Here is a 22,387-nt window from a genome sequence, read left to right on the forward strand (position 1 = left end):
GTATAATTTATCTAAGAATATTATATTTGAAATGATTCTGAGCGCTCATATGATCTAGTGAAACGTCTCTCTAGTCTCGGTACTACTTTTCAAAAATAAATTCATTTTACGAAATAATTTCTAAGTTCTTGAAGGCTTTTTGATTCGAGAACTGCAGTAAGATTTTATTTTAATGATAATAAGGGGCGAGACGAGCAGGACGTTCAGGTGGTGGTAATTGATATGTCCTGCCCATATTACAATGCAGTGCCACTCAGCATTCTTGAAAAACCCTAAAATTTTGAGCCCCACTACAACTACGCTCGTCACCTTGAGACAAAAGATATTAAGTCTCATTTGCCTATAATTTCACTAGCTACGGCGCCCTTCAGACCGAAACACAATAATGCTTACACATTACTGCTTCACGGCACAAATAGGCGTCGTTGTGGTATCCATAATCTAGCCGCCATCTTGTGCAAAGATGCCTACTACTTTTAAAGCACGATGAACGCATCTTAAAATATGACGTAGACGCTATTTATATCCTTTCGTCGAATCCGTGTTAAGAGTAACTTTCCTCCTCAGCGACCTGAACAGCAACACGCAGTTCGTTGTGGGACTTGCGTTATGCACACTCGGAGCTATCGCCTCCCCAGAGATGGCAAGAGACCTGGCCTCGGAAGTGGAGCGACATATCAAAGCACCTAACGCCTTCATCAAGAAGAAAGCGGCTCTCTGCGCTTTCAGGATCATCAGGCGTGTGCCGGACTTGATGGAGATGTTCCTCCCAGCAACCAGGAGCCTCTTGACGGAGAAGAATCATGGTAAGATGGTGCATAACTATTTCTACTTTATATACATGGACAATGTCTTAATTAAAACTGCTAAATATCAATTTGTTCCAACGCGCGGGGTTAATAGATTTATCAAACTGTCTAGATATCAAGATCACATTCTTTGACGGTCGTAAGGCTCACTGTATTATAAAATCTATACAATAAAAGTATATAAATTAATTTATGTTTGATAGTCCCGCTTCTGAGTAACACTCAGAAACCGCTTCACAAATTCAAATATTTTTTTGCTTCAATACGGGGTGATTTAAATGTAAGAACATTTTATAAAACTTTCAGAATCCATTCGTACCCTATATTGCTAAAAATAACTTAATTGAAAGTGATATTTCAGTCGGTTATGATATTCGGCTTTTGGTAATCAAAATTGTGAAATTCATCATGTTAATATGTTCCAATTTCTTGTAGTATCGGGCCGATACACTCTTGCCAATGCGGGTCGTGTTTGCCAAAAAGTTGTAATAGGGGTCTGCCCCTATGTAATTCGCTGCACAATGTTTTACCATGTCTCTCTCTGTTAGAGGTTATTCCACTGCACTTATGCACGGGATCGCCCACAGATTTGATCTGTCCATCGTATAGGTCAGCTTCCATGCGGTCTAATACCTTCCACTTAACCCTGGACGATTAGTCCATAGAACGCTTGTTCTATGGACAGGCGGCTTCGTCTCCATACGTGTCCAAAGAAGACGAGTATGCGGGACTGTACTATGGCAGATAAACGCTGTTTAATATTTAGTTATTGGAGTATCTAATCGTTTGCGAAATTCAGGCGACGATACTCGAAGCATCTTCCCCAGCACTACATTTCCATAGCCTCTATCATTTTCTTTTCAACCTCTCGCAAAGCCCAGGTTTCAGAAGAACGCAAAATTATGGATGAGATTAGCGTTCGCATGAGCCTGGTCATTGTGGCTTTTTTGATGTTTCTGTTTCCATATTTTGCTCATTTTGTTCACTGCAGTCCTTGTTATAGTCATACGCCTCTTTAGTTCCAAGATAAACGTAACAATGGACTACTCTGCAGTTCGCAATCTGAATGACTCCTAGTTATTTTTTTGTTCTGCAGTTAACAATCATGGTTTTCCCGACCTCGAAACTATAATGTATGATATAATGCAAATACTTAATTGATTTCAATTTGTGATTTATTATTATTTATGTTTATGAAAATGCAGATATTCTTGTCTGACTTGTAAATTATCTATTTGTCCTCATTCAGTAGATTTAATAACTGACAAGTATTATCATGTGCAGTAAAATGTTTTAAGAAAAAAGAAATAATTCTAAGATCCCTATGATCTATATTGAAAATTATTCATCATCTAGGAACGTATGCTAGTAGCCATTACATAATAACTTCAACTGATGCTTTTCACTTGCGACCAAAAATTCTTGACGGGACGATTGGTGCAACTTTTTTAAATGAAAAACGATGAGTTCGTATACAGGTCTACTGATGTTAAATAATCACCGCTCTTTTGTAAATTACAGAAATCATATGAAAATTGCTGAACTATTCTTAAACTTGGCTTTTTTATTCTTAAAATCAAAATAAAATATTATATTCAGTATTTATTTATTTATATATTTGGCAACTAACAAATTACACTCTTTACATGCTTAAACTTAAAATATAGTAATAATATGGATAAGAGTTAATTCACTTATAAGCTACCACAGCATTCATAATTTTTCCTACGCTTATAGGAAAGTAATTTTAACAAGTTATAAACTAAAATCTAAAACTATTTTAATATATAATTTAAAATAAAGATGAAAATATGAAAACAAGTTTTCTAAGTCACATGTGTAAATTAAGTATTTTCTTTTTATATTGAGCAAGCGTAATGAATAAATCAATGATTTGGCCAGTGAATTATATGACCTACAGAGCCTAAAAATAGTTGCGTTTTGACCCAGATTAGTCCTAGATTGTGGTACGAGGGCGGCACTGAAAATTTGGGGAATGAAGGAAGTGACACAACATTACTATTTAAAAATTTATTTATTGCTTTTCGAAGTATTCTCCGCGAAATTTGACACATTTTTCCATACGATGGAACCAATCATTGAAGCAACCAGTCCATTCGGAAGTTGGGGTCTCTAAAATGGCTGTTTTGTAGGCGTCCACAGCTTGTTCAGGTGATGAAAATCTCTGACCACGCAATTTATTCTTTATTATAGGGACTGTATAGAAATCATTAGGGCTTAGGTCGGGGCTGTACGGCGAATGGTCTAATAATTCTATGTTTTCTTGCTCTAAAAACTCTTTTGTTCTGTGCGCGGTGTGAAAACTCGCATTGTCGTGATGGAGGATGATGCGGCGGTTGCAGTTCTTTTTACGGAGTTCAGAAACGACCTGTGGCAAACAAATGCTAGGATACTATTCTGCATTAGCCGTTCTTTGTCCCTCAAGAGGAATAGGCGCAACATGGCCGGTTTCGGAGACAAACATGGCCACCATTTTTTTTGAACGAATAATTTTTGTTGGCTTAACTCATTTTCGAACACCCAAATTCGTGACTGATTTTTTGTGTCGGGTTCGTACGCGTATATCCAGGATTCGGCACCCGATACGATGTTGTATACAGCATTTAAGGATCCTGCGTGGAATCTTTCGAGAGTTCTGACGCACCAAGTAACGCGAGCCGCTTTTTGCTCTTTACAGAGCAAATGCGGTATCCATCGGGAAAACAACTTTTTTACACCTAATTGTTCATGCAAGATTATATGTATTTGACTCATGCCAATGTCTAAAGTTGCCCGAATTTCGCGGGATGTCACATGTCGATCTTCCTCAATCAGCATATGTACAGCATCAACGTTTTCTTTGGTGACTGCAGTTTTTGGATGAACTTGTCGGGGATCATCACTGAGCTTGACACGTCCACGTTGAAATTCAGCAAACCAAAAAATTGTGGTTTTGGATGGGGCTTCATCACCAAATGCAGAAATCATCCGGTCAACACACTGTTTTTGTGTTAAACCACTTCGAAAGTCATAATAAATCATCGCAGTAGAATTTTCTCGAGTCAATTCCATTTTCTCAACGACTTAACAAGTTTGAAAAGACCTTGTGACAAGACCGAGAATCTTTTTTTAAATAAATAAATGGTATTCGATTTTTAAAACCAAGGATTTTACAATTAAAAAGATTTTAATAGGACAGGAACAGTGGAAATATTCCATTCCCGATACTTTTAGTGCAGCCCTCGTACTACAAACAACGAATAGGCATTTTTTCTTATTAATTTTGGAGGAACGTTAATTTTGAATTTGGATAGCAAGTATGGAGAATCTATTTTACCGCTAAAAATATTGTGTAAAAACAAAAAATCTAACACTATCCTTCTATACGCCAGTGGCATCACACCGTATTTTAATCAGATACGTGAACCAGACGGTGAAATTAATTCGAAGTATAAATTGAACCGATCGATTACTGACACGCCTCGGCCGACTTACTCGATATTATGAATTGGCCACTAGAAGTCGATTGGTCTGATTGAATTATGTGCTCGCCGGATTACAAGCCATACCAACGCTCCGCATATATTCTAATTGGCTTGTGTTTGCTCAAAAACTATGATGAAGTCACACCACCAAGTAACATCTATCATCCATTGTGTTATCTCTGATATTTAATAATATTTAATTGATATCTATATTATATTGTATTTCAGTCTCTGATACTTAGCGTCACTAAAAATGTTTCAAAATAAACACTCAGAATTCACCTTGATAAAAATGATCTGCTGAAAGACCAGTAAAAAATTTAAATTGCACTGCTATAAAAATATTTTGATTTTTTTTTTATTATGGAGTTACCCTCTGCTTCGTGACATTATATTACATTTAGTAAAAAAAATCGCACCCAAATGAGTCGCATGAGGTCAGTTACAAACAAATATACATACATAGTGATGAAGCTGATAAAAAGCGTGTAAAAATTTGCCATGTGTTTAAATCTCAATCTCAATACGCTTATAAATATAATATTGACACACTTTTACACAAATTATCTTGCCCCAAACTAGGCATAGCCTGTACGATGGGTACAAGATAACGATATATTTAATACAATATACTTACTTAAACATACATAAATACATATATACATCCATGACTCGGAAACAAACATCCATATTCATCATATAAATGATTGCACCTACCGGGATTCGAACCCGGGACCTCTAGCTTAGGAGTCAGGGTCACTAGCCACTCGACTATATGGGTCGTCAATCGTTATTAGTGTGATTGAACGAGCAAGACATTCATATCTGATCGAATGTCCTTGCCCATTTCAATAAAATGGCGCACGAGATTTTTGATAACACAAATATTCTGCTCAGTATCGTATGTGTAATAAAATAACAACGAAACAGAAAGGCAATATCAGAAAATACTAAATATTATTAAACTTAAAAAATCCTGCCCAAGTTTTTTGATATAACGCAGACTACCTAACGATTTGATGGCTTTTTTTTAGTACCATTTATTTACTACAATCTGTCTCCTTTGTGGGACATTCAGCAGTATGTTAGTTGGTGCTATCGCTGGAGCGCTCGGTATGTGACCTGTGTCACATCCTCAATGTTAAAACAGTAGCTGTGTTTACTGTGTATGAGGTGATCGTATTAAATCTTGGGGTATTTTGCGTTTTAGGCGTCGCGGTTTGTTGTGGTTTTCCATAAGTGGCCGAGCCAGAGTGTTTGGGTGTATATCGATGCGCTCTTTGTAAATTCTGGTATGATATGATATAAATTTCCTGTTAATATTTATTTAATTTATTATATTGAAAAAAAAAAAATATTGCTGCCACAGTTCTTTTCACAAAAATGATTCCTAGGAGACTTTTCTTTTATGTAGATACTACGATTTCGCAATTTTCCAAGCTGTCATAGATAAAAAAAACTGTATTGGCTAGGTACGTAAAAAATTAACCCTGTTCATTATTTTGTGTGTCATACATATTATGTTAAAGGTGTAAATATTGTTATCAACAGGCGTTCTTATCACCGGAGTGACGCTTATCACCGAGATGTGCGAAAACAGCCCCGATACACTAAACCATTTCAAAAAGGTAAATATGCTACTTATTTTGGTTATCTTAAGGTTCAATTTACGCCAACAGTGTGGACTATATTATGTAAATGTAAAATATGTATGTTTGCAAGCGGGGCGCTGTAACAGCCGTTATGATAACATTCAAATAGTGACGTATTTATATGCCATTGTACTATTAATAATATCTAAACTTAGATTAGGGATTGGTCTCCGCTGCGCTCCAACTACATAACACACTACCTAACAACAATAGCTTTTTTGTTACGGCAACAATTATATGCTTTTGTGCCTGTTGACACTTAATGGCATCTTTCAAATTTTGTAACATACGCTTCGTGTTATTTTACTTTGAAATTAATAAAATACAAAATACTTACTGTTGATATGTGATCCCAGTGTCTTTCTTATTCTTATTCTTCTTTTATTATTATTTTTACAAAGTTTCACAATGCAACCCGGTATGTTAGTTTCAATTTAATAAAGCAAAGTTTAACAGAACATGTTGCACGTCAACCCCACACATTGTTCGAGACTGGCTTGAGTTTGCCCACTTGGGCTTAGTATTAGTTGCCGCACTACGCCTGCGATACCTAGTTGGAGCGCAGCGGAGACCAATCCTTAATCTAAGTATCTAAACATACTTGAAGTGTGCTGTTTACGCTAATTTTCGTCGTTGAATTAAAATTATAAATAATACGTAAAATTAAATACTATCTTTTTCCATTTAATTTTATTGATATCAATAACAATCGATATATTTTTCTACACGTCATTAAGAATCGAATTGGCTATCGCTCATATTTTTAGGAGCTTTATTGAGAATTAACACAAGATTAAAAGACGAATAGTTAAAACGGCCATATCTACCAGTTCCCGCAAGCCTAATAATAACAGTAGAGTCTTTCGCGCAAGGAAGTGTTTTAAGTTTTGTTTAAGGCGACACTAAATGCCAGCGACCTTGAGCGATATGAGTTCACGGCTGCTGGCCCGCCATCTATGTAACAAAGCCAATATTTTCAAAATTCTTGCGTGGAAAACAGTTTATATGCTTACAATCCTCGTTATTAACTACTAATCTGAATAAATGATCCTACACAAAAAAGTACAAGCTATAAGAATAACTTTTCTGAGAGAAGTACCAAAAAATGCGTCACGCCATGCCAAAAAACTTGTTTAACTTCAAAGAAATGTGGTAGTTCAAAAAGGCTCGGCAGTGTTAACTATAACCAACAGCAAGCATTAGCAACCTACAAATAAGACTTAACGATATGTGTAACAGGATTAAGTAGTGTACATAGCTCGAAATGCTATACTTTCACCACAAAACTTGTCTAAAAACACCATGTTTGCGTGTTTTCTGCTTAATCTTCGCCTTAACAACGTTTGTGAGAAACAGTCTGTAGAAGCTATCTATTATACTCTGTGTAATGTCCTCGTGACATTAATTATGTCCGTGAATACTTAACAATATCAGCTAAACAGTTGCCTTAGGAAATAGTTACATGAAATACTTGTTAAATAACTTTGATCTCCTCTTATACATATTTCAAAATAAACTATTAAAAATTATAACTTTATGCTATTTGTGGTTATAACACTAGAAATAAGGGATTGCTTGTAACTAATTCTAGTAGGCTTCATAAGATACATAAAAGCTTTAAGGGTAAATGTATACACTTCTATAATAAAGTCCCAGCCACTGTTCAGGCATTATCTATAAATTAATTTAAATGTTTTATAAAAAAATGGCTCTGTGGTAAATCCTATTACTCCACTGCTGAATATCTAAATGATCGGACAGCCTGGGACTAGATTGTGATTATTTTATAGCGATAGAAATGACTGTACAATATTGTATATTTTTATTGAAAAGAACGCAAAAAAAGAATGCTGGGAGAGTTTCTTGCGCCGCTTCTTCTCTCTCAGAGCTCCATTTGTTTCCGAAGCGGTAGTAGTATCTAGTAGTATAAGAAATGACATCAAAAAGAATTCTAAAGGAAAAATTTTGAGAAAATAATTGCCTTTTATGCCTTTTTACCTTCTATTGTGTAAAGTCGGCATTTGTATGTAATAAATAGCCCCTTTCCACATACAGCGAACGGTCTCCCTTCCGTCGCTTCGCCACATACACTCTTTACCTTTCGTTTCTACACAAATAAAATTCGAAAAACAAAATTTTAAGAACGATGCGGGACTCGAACCCACGACCTCCGGCGTTCCGTGCCGGTGCTCTAACCAACTGAGCCAACCGTTCGAGTAACATATCGTTATAAAGTCTTGTTTGCTTTGTTCAACTCTCAGTTTGTGACTTCATAAAATTTTGTTTTTCAAATTTTATTTGTGTATTCATCCTAGAAGTGAGGGTTATCACTTTAAAAAAACATAACATATTCTTTCGTTTCTAGTTTTCTTTCACCGTCGTTCGGTATATCTGAATCCGGTCTTAAACGAACATTTATAAAATGCCATCTTTATTTGCAGCTTAATAACAATAATTTAAGAGGCAACATTTGTGGCTATTTTTCATACAAAGGTCGTCGTTTCTTTTCTCCTTGTTTTCTAACCCTAGATCAAAATAATTCATATTATTACATCAATATGATCATTATCTGTGTCTGTCTGTTTTGTTTTTGAAAGTGTACTTCAAAAAGTGCTTAACGGCTGTTCCCAATATTCAGTCTTTCTCTTACTTGAGATAAAAATCGTGACTATCGTTGACTTTTCTGTCGCAATAAACTTATCGACGGTAACTCACCTTATCCGTACACGCTGTCTGTCAATGGGACGACGTATAGATTACCAGCGATAGAAGTTTGTATGGAAATTGCAATTCATGCGTCCCAATATAAGGCGAAAAGAATGACTTATCGGGTGTATTGGGACAGCTTCAGATTATAGACAGCTAATCTAACAGTAGAAGGTAGTGATTTATCTCTATCTGTAGATAGTATCGAATCATAAAGGCAGCAAACAGAGGACTTTAAATAAATCCGGTCAATAATAAACGGAAAATCAAAAGACTCCGACTATATGTAATAAAAATTTAATTTAATTTAATTTATAATTAAAAACTAATAATAATTAAGTTTAGTTAGGTAAATAATTCATAAGATTAAAATTTTAGAATAAATTAGAAAACTTTAATATTTTATTTTTTAACAATTAGGCCGAGGATTTTTGGACAGCCCTAGCACAGACTTAGGTCTAATTGGGCTGCCAGTTGCAATCACCAGCCTTAAGTTTTAGTCTAATACTTTGGTCTATAAATTAAGGTGTAAATGGTGTCCACTTTTTTTAAGTCTCTAAATAAATAAATAAATAAAATAAAATATATTTTCCTTCCCATCCAGTTTCTAAATTCGTTGCGGTTGGTTAGTTTTTAGAGTTGGAAATTGTTGAGAACGAAACCCTGATTTTTTAGTTTTTTACTCGCTATTTTTATTCGGAAATGGAGTCATCCTTATCACACTGAAGATTGCCTCGCCCGCGTTATAGCACCGGTATGTTGGTTTAGAATTCTTAAATCTGAAAATGGTTTCAGCAACTTTCCTAAGTTAATCCTTAATATTTATTATCTTAATAATCGTTATTTTAATAGACAAATACCGATTTTATAATTTTTTCGGCACGGATGTTAGGTATATATCATTCAGATTCACACACGGCTCATGGTCATAGCTCTGCTATAAATTAATAGTAGTCTCGATACATCTGTCGTAAAGTTGTAATGTTGCTTTTATAATAAAACATTACGCGAATCACTCAGATGGTAATAACCAGATATCGTATTTTGTTGGTTTAAAAAAGGCCGCTTGTGACACATCAATCGGTCATTACTCTGGTTTCGTGTTAAACGAGTTCGCGGATGAATAATATCGATAAAACACGATCCGAATTGATATAAATTTAATGTGACTTAACATTAACATTGCTATTTTAGTCATCAAAGGTAAATCATGGGGTTCTTTTGATAGTAGGTATATGTTTACCGCCCGCCGTTAAATCAATACCATCGATTTAACTTACCCAGATAAACCTTTTAGGTGTTTTCGTGATATTTAGATGTAGAAATTTTATTGTGTGCTTTGTTTTGAACAATAAATGAAAAAAAAAAGAATCATTAAGGGCTATCAATAGGACATTAGGACGACAGGATAGTTTGCAATTATTAAGCCGATCAGGATAAATTAAGTTTTAATGCTAGAAATAAGGATAAACCTCGTTTTGATCATTACTACTTCCCATTAATGTATCCTTTAAAAGGTTATATTATAAAAAAAACACCAACCAAACCAAATCATATGGCAACCATATAATATTTAAGACTTCGTAACAAAAATCACCTAAAGGATCACCTAATCCGTGCCTCGATCGCGTGAAGTCAGAAAGTCCCTGTACATGGAACTGGGAATAGAAAATATATTATTAATTAGAATAGAATAATAATTTTACATAGGTAGAGATCGAGAGATCAAAGTATCGAGATAGGTAGATGTTAGATTATTTATAAGCCTAAATAGACTGTGACAGTGTTGAAAACGTCGAAAAAAAAAATGAGTTTAGATTTAACCTCTATCTTGAGCAATGCTCGCACACGAATACAAAGTGTCATAAAATCGCGAGTGTAAGACGTAGCTTGTCACGTACACTAAGGTAATAAACCTAGACTGTTTTCATCGCTTGTCTAGGACCAAAAGGCTCCATCTAGTCCTATAAATTATCTAAGTACATAGTTATAGTTATCATTTGAAGTTTCTCATGTAAGAGAGTATAAATAAATTTCGATAAGAATCTACTTATCGAGACGTATAGACTTAAGAAATAACAACCCAGCCGTGACGAACACTTTGGATTTATTATATTATGTTCTAGTGATAATGTGAATCATCAATGACTTTCATTAGAATACAACAGAAATGAGTCCTTATGTCTGTTATTATAAGGTTTAATTTGTTCCTTTAATTTAAAACAATTGGTTATCAAGTACTAATTATGTTTGTGTTGTCCCATAGGAGAGCGGACAGCGCGAGGTAATCATATGATGATCCTTGCACAGTAATGTTTAGTCTATTGATCGATATCCCTAATCAAAATATAAAAGTACATTGCAAATTGCAGCATTATTTTTCTAACAAAACCTGCCTAAAACAAACAGGTATATCGAAGTCGAAGTGAAAAAAAAATAACAAAATCAAACAGAATGTTGATATTTGTCAACCCCGTCCATAGTTGACTGATGTATGTAGTTGAGTCAGTTAACTTCTTAAACTTGAAAAGAACACGACCATAGAGCAAGGAATTTTAAGAATTCAGAGCTCATAATACTACTGCTGTTGTATTTTACCAAATTCGGGCGGCGGTTATTACTGGTGATAACGTAGCTGTGAGTTTACTTTACCTATTGTTGTAATATTATTTAAAAATAATATTAAGTAAATATCACATAAATAATATAATAATTTGCAGCAACGTAGAAACTACCCGATAAAATAGCCTAATTTCATTAAATTTTAAAAATAATTTAAAGTCAATTAGTTACCCTAATAATATCAGAAATAGCTTCAAATGGGTATTATAATATTTCCGTCTTATTACCGTATTATTATTTTATAACAACAAAAATTAAGTAAATATCACATTGATAAATTTGCAAATTTGAATAACTACAGTTAATGGACCTCTAACAACACAGAAACTACCCGATGAAATACCCACATTTATCCTAAAATAGCTTCGAATCGATATTACAATAAAAAATATGTAGAGACAATAGTAGCTTATATGATTGAATAAGAATCGATTTCTCGATCAACAGACTAAACAATATAAGCATGAATGTAACTAAAATTGGTTCTCTGTATATTATGGTATGAGTTGGTATTTATATTCTATGGTGTTCTGAGCATTGAAAGCTTTATCGTCCGTATTTCTATGTGAGTTGAATTGTTTTTACCCAAATTCTCTGTTTGACTTTATATTATTTTCTATAATTTGGTGTTACTAAAATTTTAAATCATTTTATAAAGAATTACGCTGATAACTATAAAATTACAAAAATCTGAAGTGTCATATGTGACTACTGATATTTGATTTTAATAAATGATTTGTACCTGAGATCATTTATACGTCTAGATAGACTATGGCAGCTGTAAAAACGTCGAAAACAATTAGAGTTTATCTCTATTTTGAGCAATGCACGTACACTAACACAAAGTGACATACATATCGCGAGTGTAAGACGTAACTTGTCACGCACACTAAAGTAATGTAAAATAATTTTTATCGGTAGTCTATGACTCTATCTAGACGTATAAATTATCTATGATTTGGACCATAAAGCTTAGAAACTTGATGTTGGGTAATGATTAACTATACGGTATATAGATTCCTTTGATATCACAATATTGCACATAATAATTATTAAAAGTTTACAGACAATAATTATTGTTGTCTATGCTCTGGTATTTTTTTTTTCTATTTTAGTATCAATTTAAAACCAATGTATAAAACGTAATATAATAATAAAACATTAAAGTACATAACTTATTATATTTAATACATTTTGGTGATAGATTTATAGTGTTATCTGAGTTTTGTATTTTACATTATTCGACCATTCAGAATTACTAAAAAGTTCGTTTTTATTTACCAGATTATAGACTAAGTGAATCAAACTTTCACAGAACTAACTTTTTGAAAGTACTCGCAAAGTTTGGAAATACGCACAGTACGTTACTAATATACAACATCGGTTGGGGAGTTCATTTTTTCATATATATATATTTTATATGTAGGTATATGCCCCTGCAAAGTCATTACAGATATATGTTTCAATTTTGTTTTACTTTGGTTAATCCTTCATATTCTATTTTTACGTATGCCAAAGTTTTGTTGCACATTATCATAGACAAAATATCTAAATATTTACGCCCGTTCCCAATATTCAGTCTAACTCCGGTTGTGGCCTACTTGAGATAAAAATCGTAACTATCGTTGACTTTTCTGTCCCAATAAAGTTATCGACGGGAAGTCACCTTACCCGTACACGCTGTCTGTCAATGGGAGGACGTATAGCTTACCAGCGATAGAAGTTTGTTTGGAAATTGCAATTCACGCGTCCTATATAAGACGATAAGAATGACTTATCGGGTATATTGGGACAGCTAATAACTAACAGTAGAAGTCATTTATCTCTATCTGTAGATAGTATATTGGGAACGGCCGTTAGTCCGTCACATATATCTTCCATACTATCCATGTTGCATATGTATTTGCCTGATACACGTTCTCTCATTAGTACTAGATATTGTTGGATACCCCTTGCTTAGCGTCGTTGTTGGCCTCGATGTGATTTGTCAGTGATCGTATAAACATATTTTTTTTTTCTTAATAGATCGTTCCAAATCTTGTGAGGATACTGAAGAACTTAATTCTCGCTGGATATTCGCCGGAGCATGACGTCAGCGGAGTCTCGGATCCCTTCCTTCAAGTGAGTTTAAACCGAGAATAATTAATTATGACTTATAGATATAAATAATGTCTAAACGAAATATTAAGGGTATCTTGTTGATATGAAGTTGATTATTAACCAAAATATTGGGTTTTTCTATTCATTTTTACATTACTCCATATCGTTATAAATATTGATTATGATCAATTAAAAATATTCGAAAAATTCTAATTACAAAACTATCGTAAATATAAATTTTATTAAATTACAGAAGCTTTTCGTCTGCAAATATTATAATTATTTTAGAAATGAATAAATATCCATTCTGTGTTCTATAATTGTTACCTATATGTCACATTTTATCAGTTTATAAAAAAGTACGTGTGAAGAAAAATGAAATTTACATTGTTTCCGTATTGTTTTATAGAATTCCATATTTCATTTTATAATTTGACCCATAGGCGATATTTAATAAGAAATAATCAGTATCCAAATGATGTGATTTTAATTGAGTGTAAATTCCGGTAAGTTTTGTCTTCAGATTTGTAATCAATTCGACACTGGTTTGCCTTTACACGAGACATGCTTAGTCTACTCGCCAAATTCTGGCACGAGTCACAACATTTAAATAATTTTGGATTTTTGCAAAATAACACCTAATTCGTTAAATTTCCAGATGTGAATCAAGCGAAAGTACTATATACAATTGATATTAAATTATATATTATTATAATCTATATGATAAAAAACCTATTTCAGGTTAAAATCCTTCGCCTCCTTCGAATACTGGGCAAGAACGATGCGGAGGCGTCCGAAGCGATGAACGATATCCTAGCTCAGGTCGCGACCAATACGGAGACAAGTAAAAACGTTGGCAACACCATCCTGTACGAAACTGTGCTCTCCATCATGGACATTAAGTCTGAGAGTAGCTTGCGCGTGTTGGCCATCAATATCCTGGGAAGGTTCCTGCTGAATAACGACAAGAATATCAGATATGTGGCGTTGAACACGCTGTTGAGGACTGTGCATGTTGATACGTCGGCTGTGCAGAGGCATCGGACCACCATATTGGAATGTTTGAAGGTAAGTAATAATTAAGGAAGTTATTAATTATAAATATGGTAGAGATTAATAAAACTCATCCATTGATCGTGATAATACAACGTGAAAAAAGTATTCTTTTATTGGGGCAATCAGCAAGTAGATGTAGACCCTAAAATTATAGTGTATGCAAAACGTTAGATTATTCTGTTAGTCCTTAATTAGAATTATTGAAATCAAATCAATTTATCCATGTAGGTCACGGAAATTACACTTATGAATGTCAAAAAAAGAATTTCTTATTGAATCTACTGCTACTTCGTAAAGGGTTGTGCTTATGAGAAGTAGCAAGAAACTCATTGCCACTCTTTCACTCAATCAAGATTTACATTTTCATCGATTTACATTATTTTGTTATTGAACTTCTAGTTACAATACTTTTTATACTTAAATTATTAATACTAATTAAGACTGAATTTTAATTTAGTTTAATCATTTATGCATTAGTTTCGTTGAGGCAATTATAAGAATGTCAAATACTATCCGCCCGCCGTGACATTAAAATTATCGGATCCTTTGCGACGAACACGTGTGGTGAGTTAATTAATCGAATATCAGGTGACGCACCACCTACGCCTGTCATGTACGAATCGTATATTCGTAGAATGAAAATTCACGCAAATGTTACCACCGTCACCTCACATAATTTTCAGGACCCGGATGTTTCTATCCGGCGGCGCGCCATGGAGCTCTCGTTCGCGCTGATCAACAGTCAGAACATCCGCGGGATGATGAAGGAGCTGCTAGCCTTCCTGGAGCGCTCGGACGCCGAGTTCAAGGCGCAGTGTTCCAGCGCGATGGTGCTGGCAGCCGAGCGATACGCACCCTCCAGCAAGTGGCATCTCGACACTCTGTTCCAGGTGTTACTCAAGGTACACAAATCTATTACTATAAATTTTAACATACTTTATATTTATAATACGATATCCGATGCGGGGTTCGAACCCGTTCACAGATGAAGCCACAACCTGAGAGTTGAGCAAAGTATTCAAGATTTTATGACGATACGTCAGTCGAACGGTTAACTCAGTTGGTTAGAGCACTGGCACGGAACGCCAGACGTCGTGGGTTCGAGCCTCGCATCGTTCATAAAATTTTGTTTTCAAATTTTATTTGTGTATTAATCCTAGATGTGAGGGTTGTCATTTTAAAAACATAACAAATTAATTATTGTGAAAATGAAAAATTCTGATTAAATACCATATAATTTATTTATACGTCCAAATTCTGGATAAAGAAGTTATGAAAGGTCTGGTGTCAGTAGTTTATATAGAAGATAGAACTTCAAACCTCTTGCAGCTTGGAGACTGTTGTGTAGTATGGGGTCGTGTGTTGTCAGTGTACATCTTCAGTAATGCTCATCCTGTGCAATGAAAGACCTAAAGCAATGATGAATCACATCGTCACTACACCACTGAGTGGGTCGTCACTTTTCGTCATTTTTTTCATTTATTGCATCCTTCAGAGGTTTTGCAACAACTTGTTGTTCTAGAAACAATCTTCGCCAAACAAAAATTTCATAAATTGACTTAGCTTAACATTACTGTGCTTACACATACATACACACATTATCTAGAATCTTTTATGACAATAAGGGACGAGCCAAGCAGGACGTTCAGCTGATGGTAATGTGGTAATTGATATGCCCCGCTCATTACAATGCAGTGGCGCTCAGGATTCCTGAAATACCCAAAAGTTCTGAGCGGCATTACAATTGCGCTTGTCACTTAGAGACATAAGAAGTCTCGTTTGCTCAGTAATTTCACTAGCTACGGCGCCCTTCAGACCGAAACACAATAATTGTTACACATTCCTTCACGGCTGATGTAATCTAGCCGGCAACCTCTATATCGCGATGTGTGGTGGCAGGCCGGCAACTACCTGCGCGACGACACGGTGTCCAACACGCTCCAGATCATCTCGGGTGCGCCGGCCGAGCGCCAGGGCTACGCGGCCATGCGCCTGTGGATCTCTCTGGAACGCTCCGCGGTGTGCGGGGACGGCACCGAGAAGCAGCCGCTCTTACAGGTCACTGTCTGTTGGATTAATACAATAAAAGGCATTTATTTTCTCAAAATTGGACGTAGTTCCAAGCCACAAACAGTACATTTTAAGGAATTCGTGTTTATAGTTTAACAAACATTAGTGTATTCCATACATGTGTGTTGGGCTGCTAAGTCATGATGTCATTTAAAGAGTGACAGTGGGGCTGCCATTTTTTGTCAGTCCGTTAATATGAATGACGTGACCAGTTTTGTGTTATTAACTCAATTTCAATATGATTGTGGTTTGGAACGTTTTTCTGATATTACGTCCATTGATATCATTTCTAATATACTAAAACTACTATCGCTTCGGAAACAATTGGCCCTCTGAGAGAGAAGAAGCAGCGCAAGAAACTCTCCAACCATTCTTTTTTTGCGCTCTTTTTAATAAAAAATATACAATATTGTACTGTCATTGCTATTGGTTATAAAATAATGATAATCTAGTCCCAAGCTGTCGGATCACTATTCAGCTGTAGAGTAATAGGATTTACGACAGAGCCATTTTTTAATAAAACATTTAAATTTATTTATTGATAATGACTGAACAGTGGCTGGGACTTTATTATAATTGTATATACATTTACCCTTAAAGCTTACGTATCTTATGAAGCCTACTAGAATTGGTTACAAGCAATTCCTTATTTCTAGTGTTATAATAATGAAATTCACTATTAAGAGCAATAAGTTATAAATGTACTGACAATGAACAGTCATAATATTTATTTCTTTAAATTATTCTTTGAGAGACTGTCTATAATCAAGCTGATATACAGCACGAACAGCTCCATTTATATAATTGGATAATAATACCGTTGGATAATGGAACTGAAGGCTATATAAAATGTGAGGAAATGTGTGTGCACTTATGGTGTGTGTGTGGTGTGTGTCGGTTCTCTCTGCATCTTCTATCGCATTTATCATGGGGAGTGCTCAGAGGAGCTGTTCGGGTTGATTCCAGCGGCCGAATTCCACCACCGAACATTACGTGCAAAGTACTATCCGCATCACGTAGACCATGGCATTCCACAACCGCGCGTTTTGTTCGAAATTTCTTGCCTCGCACAGCCACTTTGTGGAATCAACTACCGGCAGCGGTCTTCCCGAACAGATACGACTTAGGGACCTTCAAGAAAAAAGCATACTCCCACCTTAAAGGCCGGCAACGCATTTCTTGACACACCTGTTGTTGCGGATGTCAATGCCTCACCTCTCCCCATCCCGTGAGCCTCTTGCCCGTTTGCCCCCTCTCATATAAAAAAAGAAAACTTATACTGTTGGATGTTCCAATGTGATTAAAGGCATGATAAGAAAAGTTCCATCTTTATGTGTAGGAAACAAGATAATAGGGATTTTTTTTAAATAAATTTCAATACTACCAAAATTTCAAGTAAGCTAAGTAGAAAAAAGTTACAAAACTAAGATAAATCAATACGGCTAAGCTACTATGAATGAACTATGAATAGTGTCACAATGAATAACACTTTGTATACTCTTTTATCAAATAAATAAATTTAAATAAAAACAACATGGATATCCAACTTTATTATATTATATGACGACCTGTATAGCCGAGTGGTTAGCGATCCTACCTATAAAGCTAGAGGTCCCGGGTTCGAATCCCGGTAGGTGCAAGCATTTATATGGTGAATATGGATGTTTGTTTCCGAGTCGTGGATGTTTAAATGTATTTATGTATGTTTATATGAATTTATGTATGTTTAAGTAAGTATATTGTATTAAATATATCATTGTTGTCTTATGTGGGGTGCAGGTGGCGGCGTGGACGATAGGCGAGTACGGGGACATGCTCGTGTCAGAAGCTAGCAGCGCCATCTCTATGGTGGACGACGACGGTGTTGGTGAGTCATGCTTACCTTGTTCTAGTTCACTGTTTACTGAGTAGTAATTCAACACCTTTCCCATAACAACCCTTCGCGGCGCCCTTGGTTCGCCTCTAGCGCACGATACCGACGAAAATGACGCTATGTCGGGTATTGAAGTAACTACAATAGAGGCAAAACTAGAAGTGGTATTTTGTATTTCTATAACTATTTATTTAAACTATCTCGATTTAACCTTCCGTGAACCACGTGGACACATAATAATTCCATATTTTTAACCGACTTCATAAAGGAGGAGGTTCTAAATTCGTCGGTATGTTTTGTTATATTTCTATTGTCTATGAAATATATTTTTTTTACTACGAAGGTACTTCGCATCACTCAGAATGCCATCCATCGATCTTTCTTCTATCGCATTCTGAACATCTTGTTACAGATCTTGGCACCTTGGTGGTTCTACAGGTGTTTCACCAAGTAAATCATTTATTTAGCAGTTTCTCAAGTTCTCTTCAAATAAAGTTATTCCCGAATCACAAATAAAATTCTTCCTGTTGTTAATTTTCTGTACTTCGGTGTTATTATTGAACATAAATAAAAATCATAGTGTTTATTAGACAAACCTGTTTAAAAAAAAACAATTTAAAAATTAATGTTACTATCATCATTCATGCTTCTGTGAATGTTAACGATTTCCACACTGGTGCATGTGCCTTTACCCTTGCTCTTAACTAAGAACTTAAATCACAGACACTACATTACTTACTTTTTAAATACAGTGAATAACCGAGAAAACTTTAAATTACAGATGAGTTTGTTCGTCCTTCAGAAGAGTATGTGATAGACATATACCAGAAACTGTTGTGGTCCATACAGCTGTCGATCACGACTAAAGAGTACCTCCTCCTGTCGCTGGCTAAGCTGTCCACGAGATTTGTCACTACACCCAGTCAAGAGTAAGTTGACGCTGCATTTAAAGAAACAAGTCTCCTTTGCACAGGATGCCGGCTAGATTATTGGTACCACAACGGCGCCTATTTCTGCCGTGAAGCAGTAAACACAATAACGCTTACGTTATTGTGTTTCGGTCTGAAGGGCGCCGTAGCTAGTGAAATTACTGAGCAAATAAGACTTAATATCTCATGTGTCAAGGTGACGAGCGCAGTTGTAGTGCCGCTCAGAATTTGTGTCTCTTTCAAGACTCCTGAGCGGCACTGCATTTGTAAAAGGTAGCGCGAATCAATTGCCAACAGCTGAACGGCTTGCTCGTCTCGTCCGTTATTGTCATGAAAAGAAATTCTTTTAAATATAATTTGCAAGTTTAGAGAAATAAAAATTAACTTTACCCCACTCCAGACCACCAAAAACGTGTAATGATTTTGACGCTTTAAATTTAAACCCGCAAAAGACAAAATAATAATTAAACATGCAGTTTCTCGTACTGGATAAATTAAGAATTAGTTTTAATTATTAATTCCAAACCATTTAAGGTTTCAAAATAAAAACTTATCTATAAATAAGTTATGTCATTTCTATTACCACTTGACGGTAATAAAAAAACAAATTACTAAGTTCATTATATATATATAATATTAATAATATTGACACACTTTTTACACAAATTATCTTGCCCCAAATTAAGCATAAATAGCCTGTGTTATGGGTTGCAAGACAACTATATATTTAATACAATATACTCACTTAAACATACATAAATTCATATAAACATACATAAATACATTTAAACATCCATGACTCGGAAACAAACATCCATGTATATATATCCATGATTTATAATAAGGTAATTAATGTTATGTTTTTCAGTAAAATACGCGTGATTATCGATACATTCGGCTCACACATTCACATCGAGCTGCAGCAGCGAGGTGTGGAACTCTCACAACTGTTCAGGTATTATTTCATCATTTACTGCTTCTAGACCAATGTGTAAGTAGGTTCTATTCTCACTCTATTAGCGGCAAGCTATAATAGTGACTGTTTTAACACCATGATATTTCACTAAAATTAGCATCTATATTTGAAATATTAATATTCCTTCTTTTGGAAATCATCATGTATACAGTTTTGTATTTTGTGTTACAGCTATCATAATGTGTCACTAGTATTTGGCTGCGTGCTATAATATATTATGTTTATCTACACACATGCTTTAAATCTTATATTATAGATTCTGAAACAGTTAGCTTATTGCCAACATTAAAACACCCAATGTTCTAATAACCAATACATCATCCAAACGAGTGTTGTAATGTTGTACTGAATTTCATAACAACACTCCTATGTTTCTTTTTATCCCTTCATGCGCAAAGAGTTTCAACAGACAGCCACATTCTTGTTGCTCGATGCGTGGTATCTGTATGAATTTCAAAAAAAGAACATTTTTGTTTAGGTTTTCCACACTCCCAGAACGTCGCGCGCCGTAAAAAAATAGGTTATTTGAATCCCCGCCATTTTTATTGTTTTGTTTACAAAAAATGAGCTGTGTATTTTAAACGCTGCAAAAGAACATTATATTCGATTGAATTTTAATTATTGTACTATACAAAATGTAAATTATTACTAAAATAAATAGTTGTTTCATTAATACTTAGTTTATTTGTATATAATCAGTAATGAATGATATTAGGTTACTACTAGGACTGGTGTTCTAATGCAGTAAGCTAACTGTTCCAGAATCTTTTAGAGGATTCATATTTTGGGTGTAGATAAAGTCTTGTATGCAACTGTTGATAATTAGGTATTAAAACACTCATGTGATACTATTATATCATGATAAATCCACATTCGTGTTTTAATACCTCTTATAACACAACAGTTGCATAAATAACTATTAAGATGCGTGTAATTGTTACTGTGTTTTTACATTAGTTTTTGCATAATAGTTTCATTTTTATTATTATTTTAGCTAACCCGACGTTTCGTGACCTTTTTTAGCAAAAATTAATGTAAAAACACAGTTACAAAAACACGCTTAATCTTAATCCTTTAAAAAGTGTTTTATTTATATCTAAAGTTGTATTTCACAGCCGCTATACACATTACATAGGTGACAAATAATGTGATATGGACTGATGCTGCTCTTCAACCAAAGATGTGAAGACGTGTAAACTCAGCCATGAAGCAATCAGTCCGTTTCCACTAATCCTAAACTATGTAGCGAAGCGAGTGAAATGTGTTTTTTTCGGTGACAAACGCTATGGTAGGTTCTTCGCTCTGCACTCAGCTACACGCCCGGATAATCGATAGCACGCATCAGGCTTACTGATTGTTACAATATAGTTAGCAACTATTACTAGACGAAGGGTTTTTATGAAAACAGACTATAAATTTAAATTTAATTATTATTTACAACCTTCTATAGTTGTTGGAAATTACTACTTAAGACATATTTCGCATGGCATTATCAATGTAAATATTGAATATTCTAAGTTTTGTGTTTTAATTCGCGCAAACTACAAAATGTGGTAGAGAGTTCAATTTTTTTTTTGTAGGTACTTCTTTAGGCGCGTTATGAAAAATTGATGAGAGTGAAATTTTAAGATGCGCGCGCATCACTTTAACACTTAAGTAACAGAGTGAAGTTGGTTCCTAAAATTTTCTGACGTGTGCGACATTTATTTTATTTGGTTTTTTCGTCCATTCACAGCTGTATTTGATATTTAATAATTAATTGTCAAAGCCATCTTTGCAAGATTTTTACACTATTGTTCTCTCTACAAGCTTTGTTCCGCCAAAGAAGTATAACTTCTTGCGTGCATGCATTACACGCACACTTTTTTTTATATGATATGTATCGTGTTGTTAGACAATACGCTCACCTCCGCGGCGCGTTACTGGAGCGCATGCCCGCCATGGAGGCGGCCGCCACCGCCGAGCGAGACGCAGACACTGACACGGGCGCACAGACCACGCCCCCTGCCGACACCAGCGATGCGCACCAACAGGTACCGACACCCCGCCATCAGGCGATCCCTCCAGAACATATTCGAGGCAGTCAGTCAGTTGGCTGTTAATCGTTCA

The 22,387-nt window shown here is 35.1% G+C and overlaps 1 protein-coding gene across 8 annotated transcripts in view; it reads left to right on the top strand.

Annotated features, from left to right (window-relative positions):
* The window catches only part of LOC126972628 (AP-1 complex subunit gamma-1), a 51,411-nt gene that overhangs the window by 13,336 nt on the left and 15,688 nt on the right, over nucleotides 1–22,387 (top strand). For 5 of the 8 annotated variants that reach the window (XM_050819918.1, XM_050820615.1, XM_050823493.1 and 2 more), the window contains 11 exons: nucleotides 568–806; nucleotides 5,846–5,922; nucleotides 10,919–10,936; nucleotides 13,300–13,395; nucleotides 14,116–14,442; nucleotides 15,114–15,332; nucleotides 16,330–16,488; nucleotides 18,280–18,367; nucleotides 19,155–19,302; nucleotides 20,171–20,257; nucleotides 22,173–22,311. In XM_050819918.1, coding sequence (XP_050675875.1) covers nucleotides 568–806; nucleotides 5,846–5,922; nucleotides 10,919–10,936; nucleotides 13,300–13,395; nucleotides 14,116–14,442; nucleotides 15,114–15,332; nucleotides 16,330–16,488; nucleotides 18,280–18,367; nucleotides 19,155–19,302; nucleotides 20,171–20,257; nucleotides 22,173–22,311 — 1,597 coding nt within the window. The remainder of the gene's footprint in view (nucleotides 1–567; nucleotides 807–5,845; nucleotides 5,923–10,918; nucleotides 10,937–13,299; nucleotides 13,396–14,115; nucleotides 14,443–15,113; nucleotides 15,333–16,329; nucleotides 16,489–18,279; nucleotides 18,368–19,154; nucleotides 19,303–20,170; nucleotides 20,258–22,172; nucleotides 22,312–22,387) is intronic. The other 3 variants (XM_050821301.1, XM_050822023.1, XM_050824255.1) reach the window with 1 other exon arrangement.

Source organism: Leptidea sinapis, chromosome 1 (genome assembly GCF_905404315.1).
Source record: "Leptidea sinapis chromosome 1, ilLepSina1.1, whole genome shotgun sequence".
In the NCBI taxonomy this organism is placed as follows: domain Eukaryota; kingdom Metazoa; phylum Arthropoda; class Insecta; order Lepidoptera; family Pieridae; genus Leptidea; species Leptidea sinapis.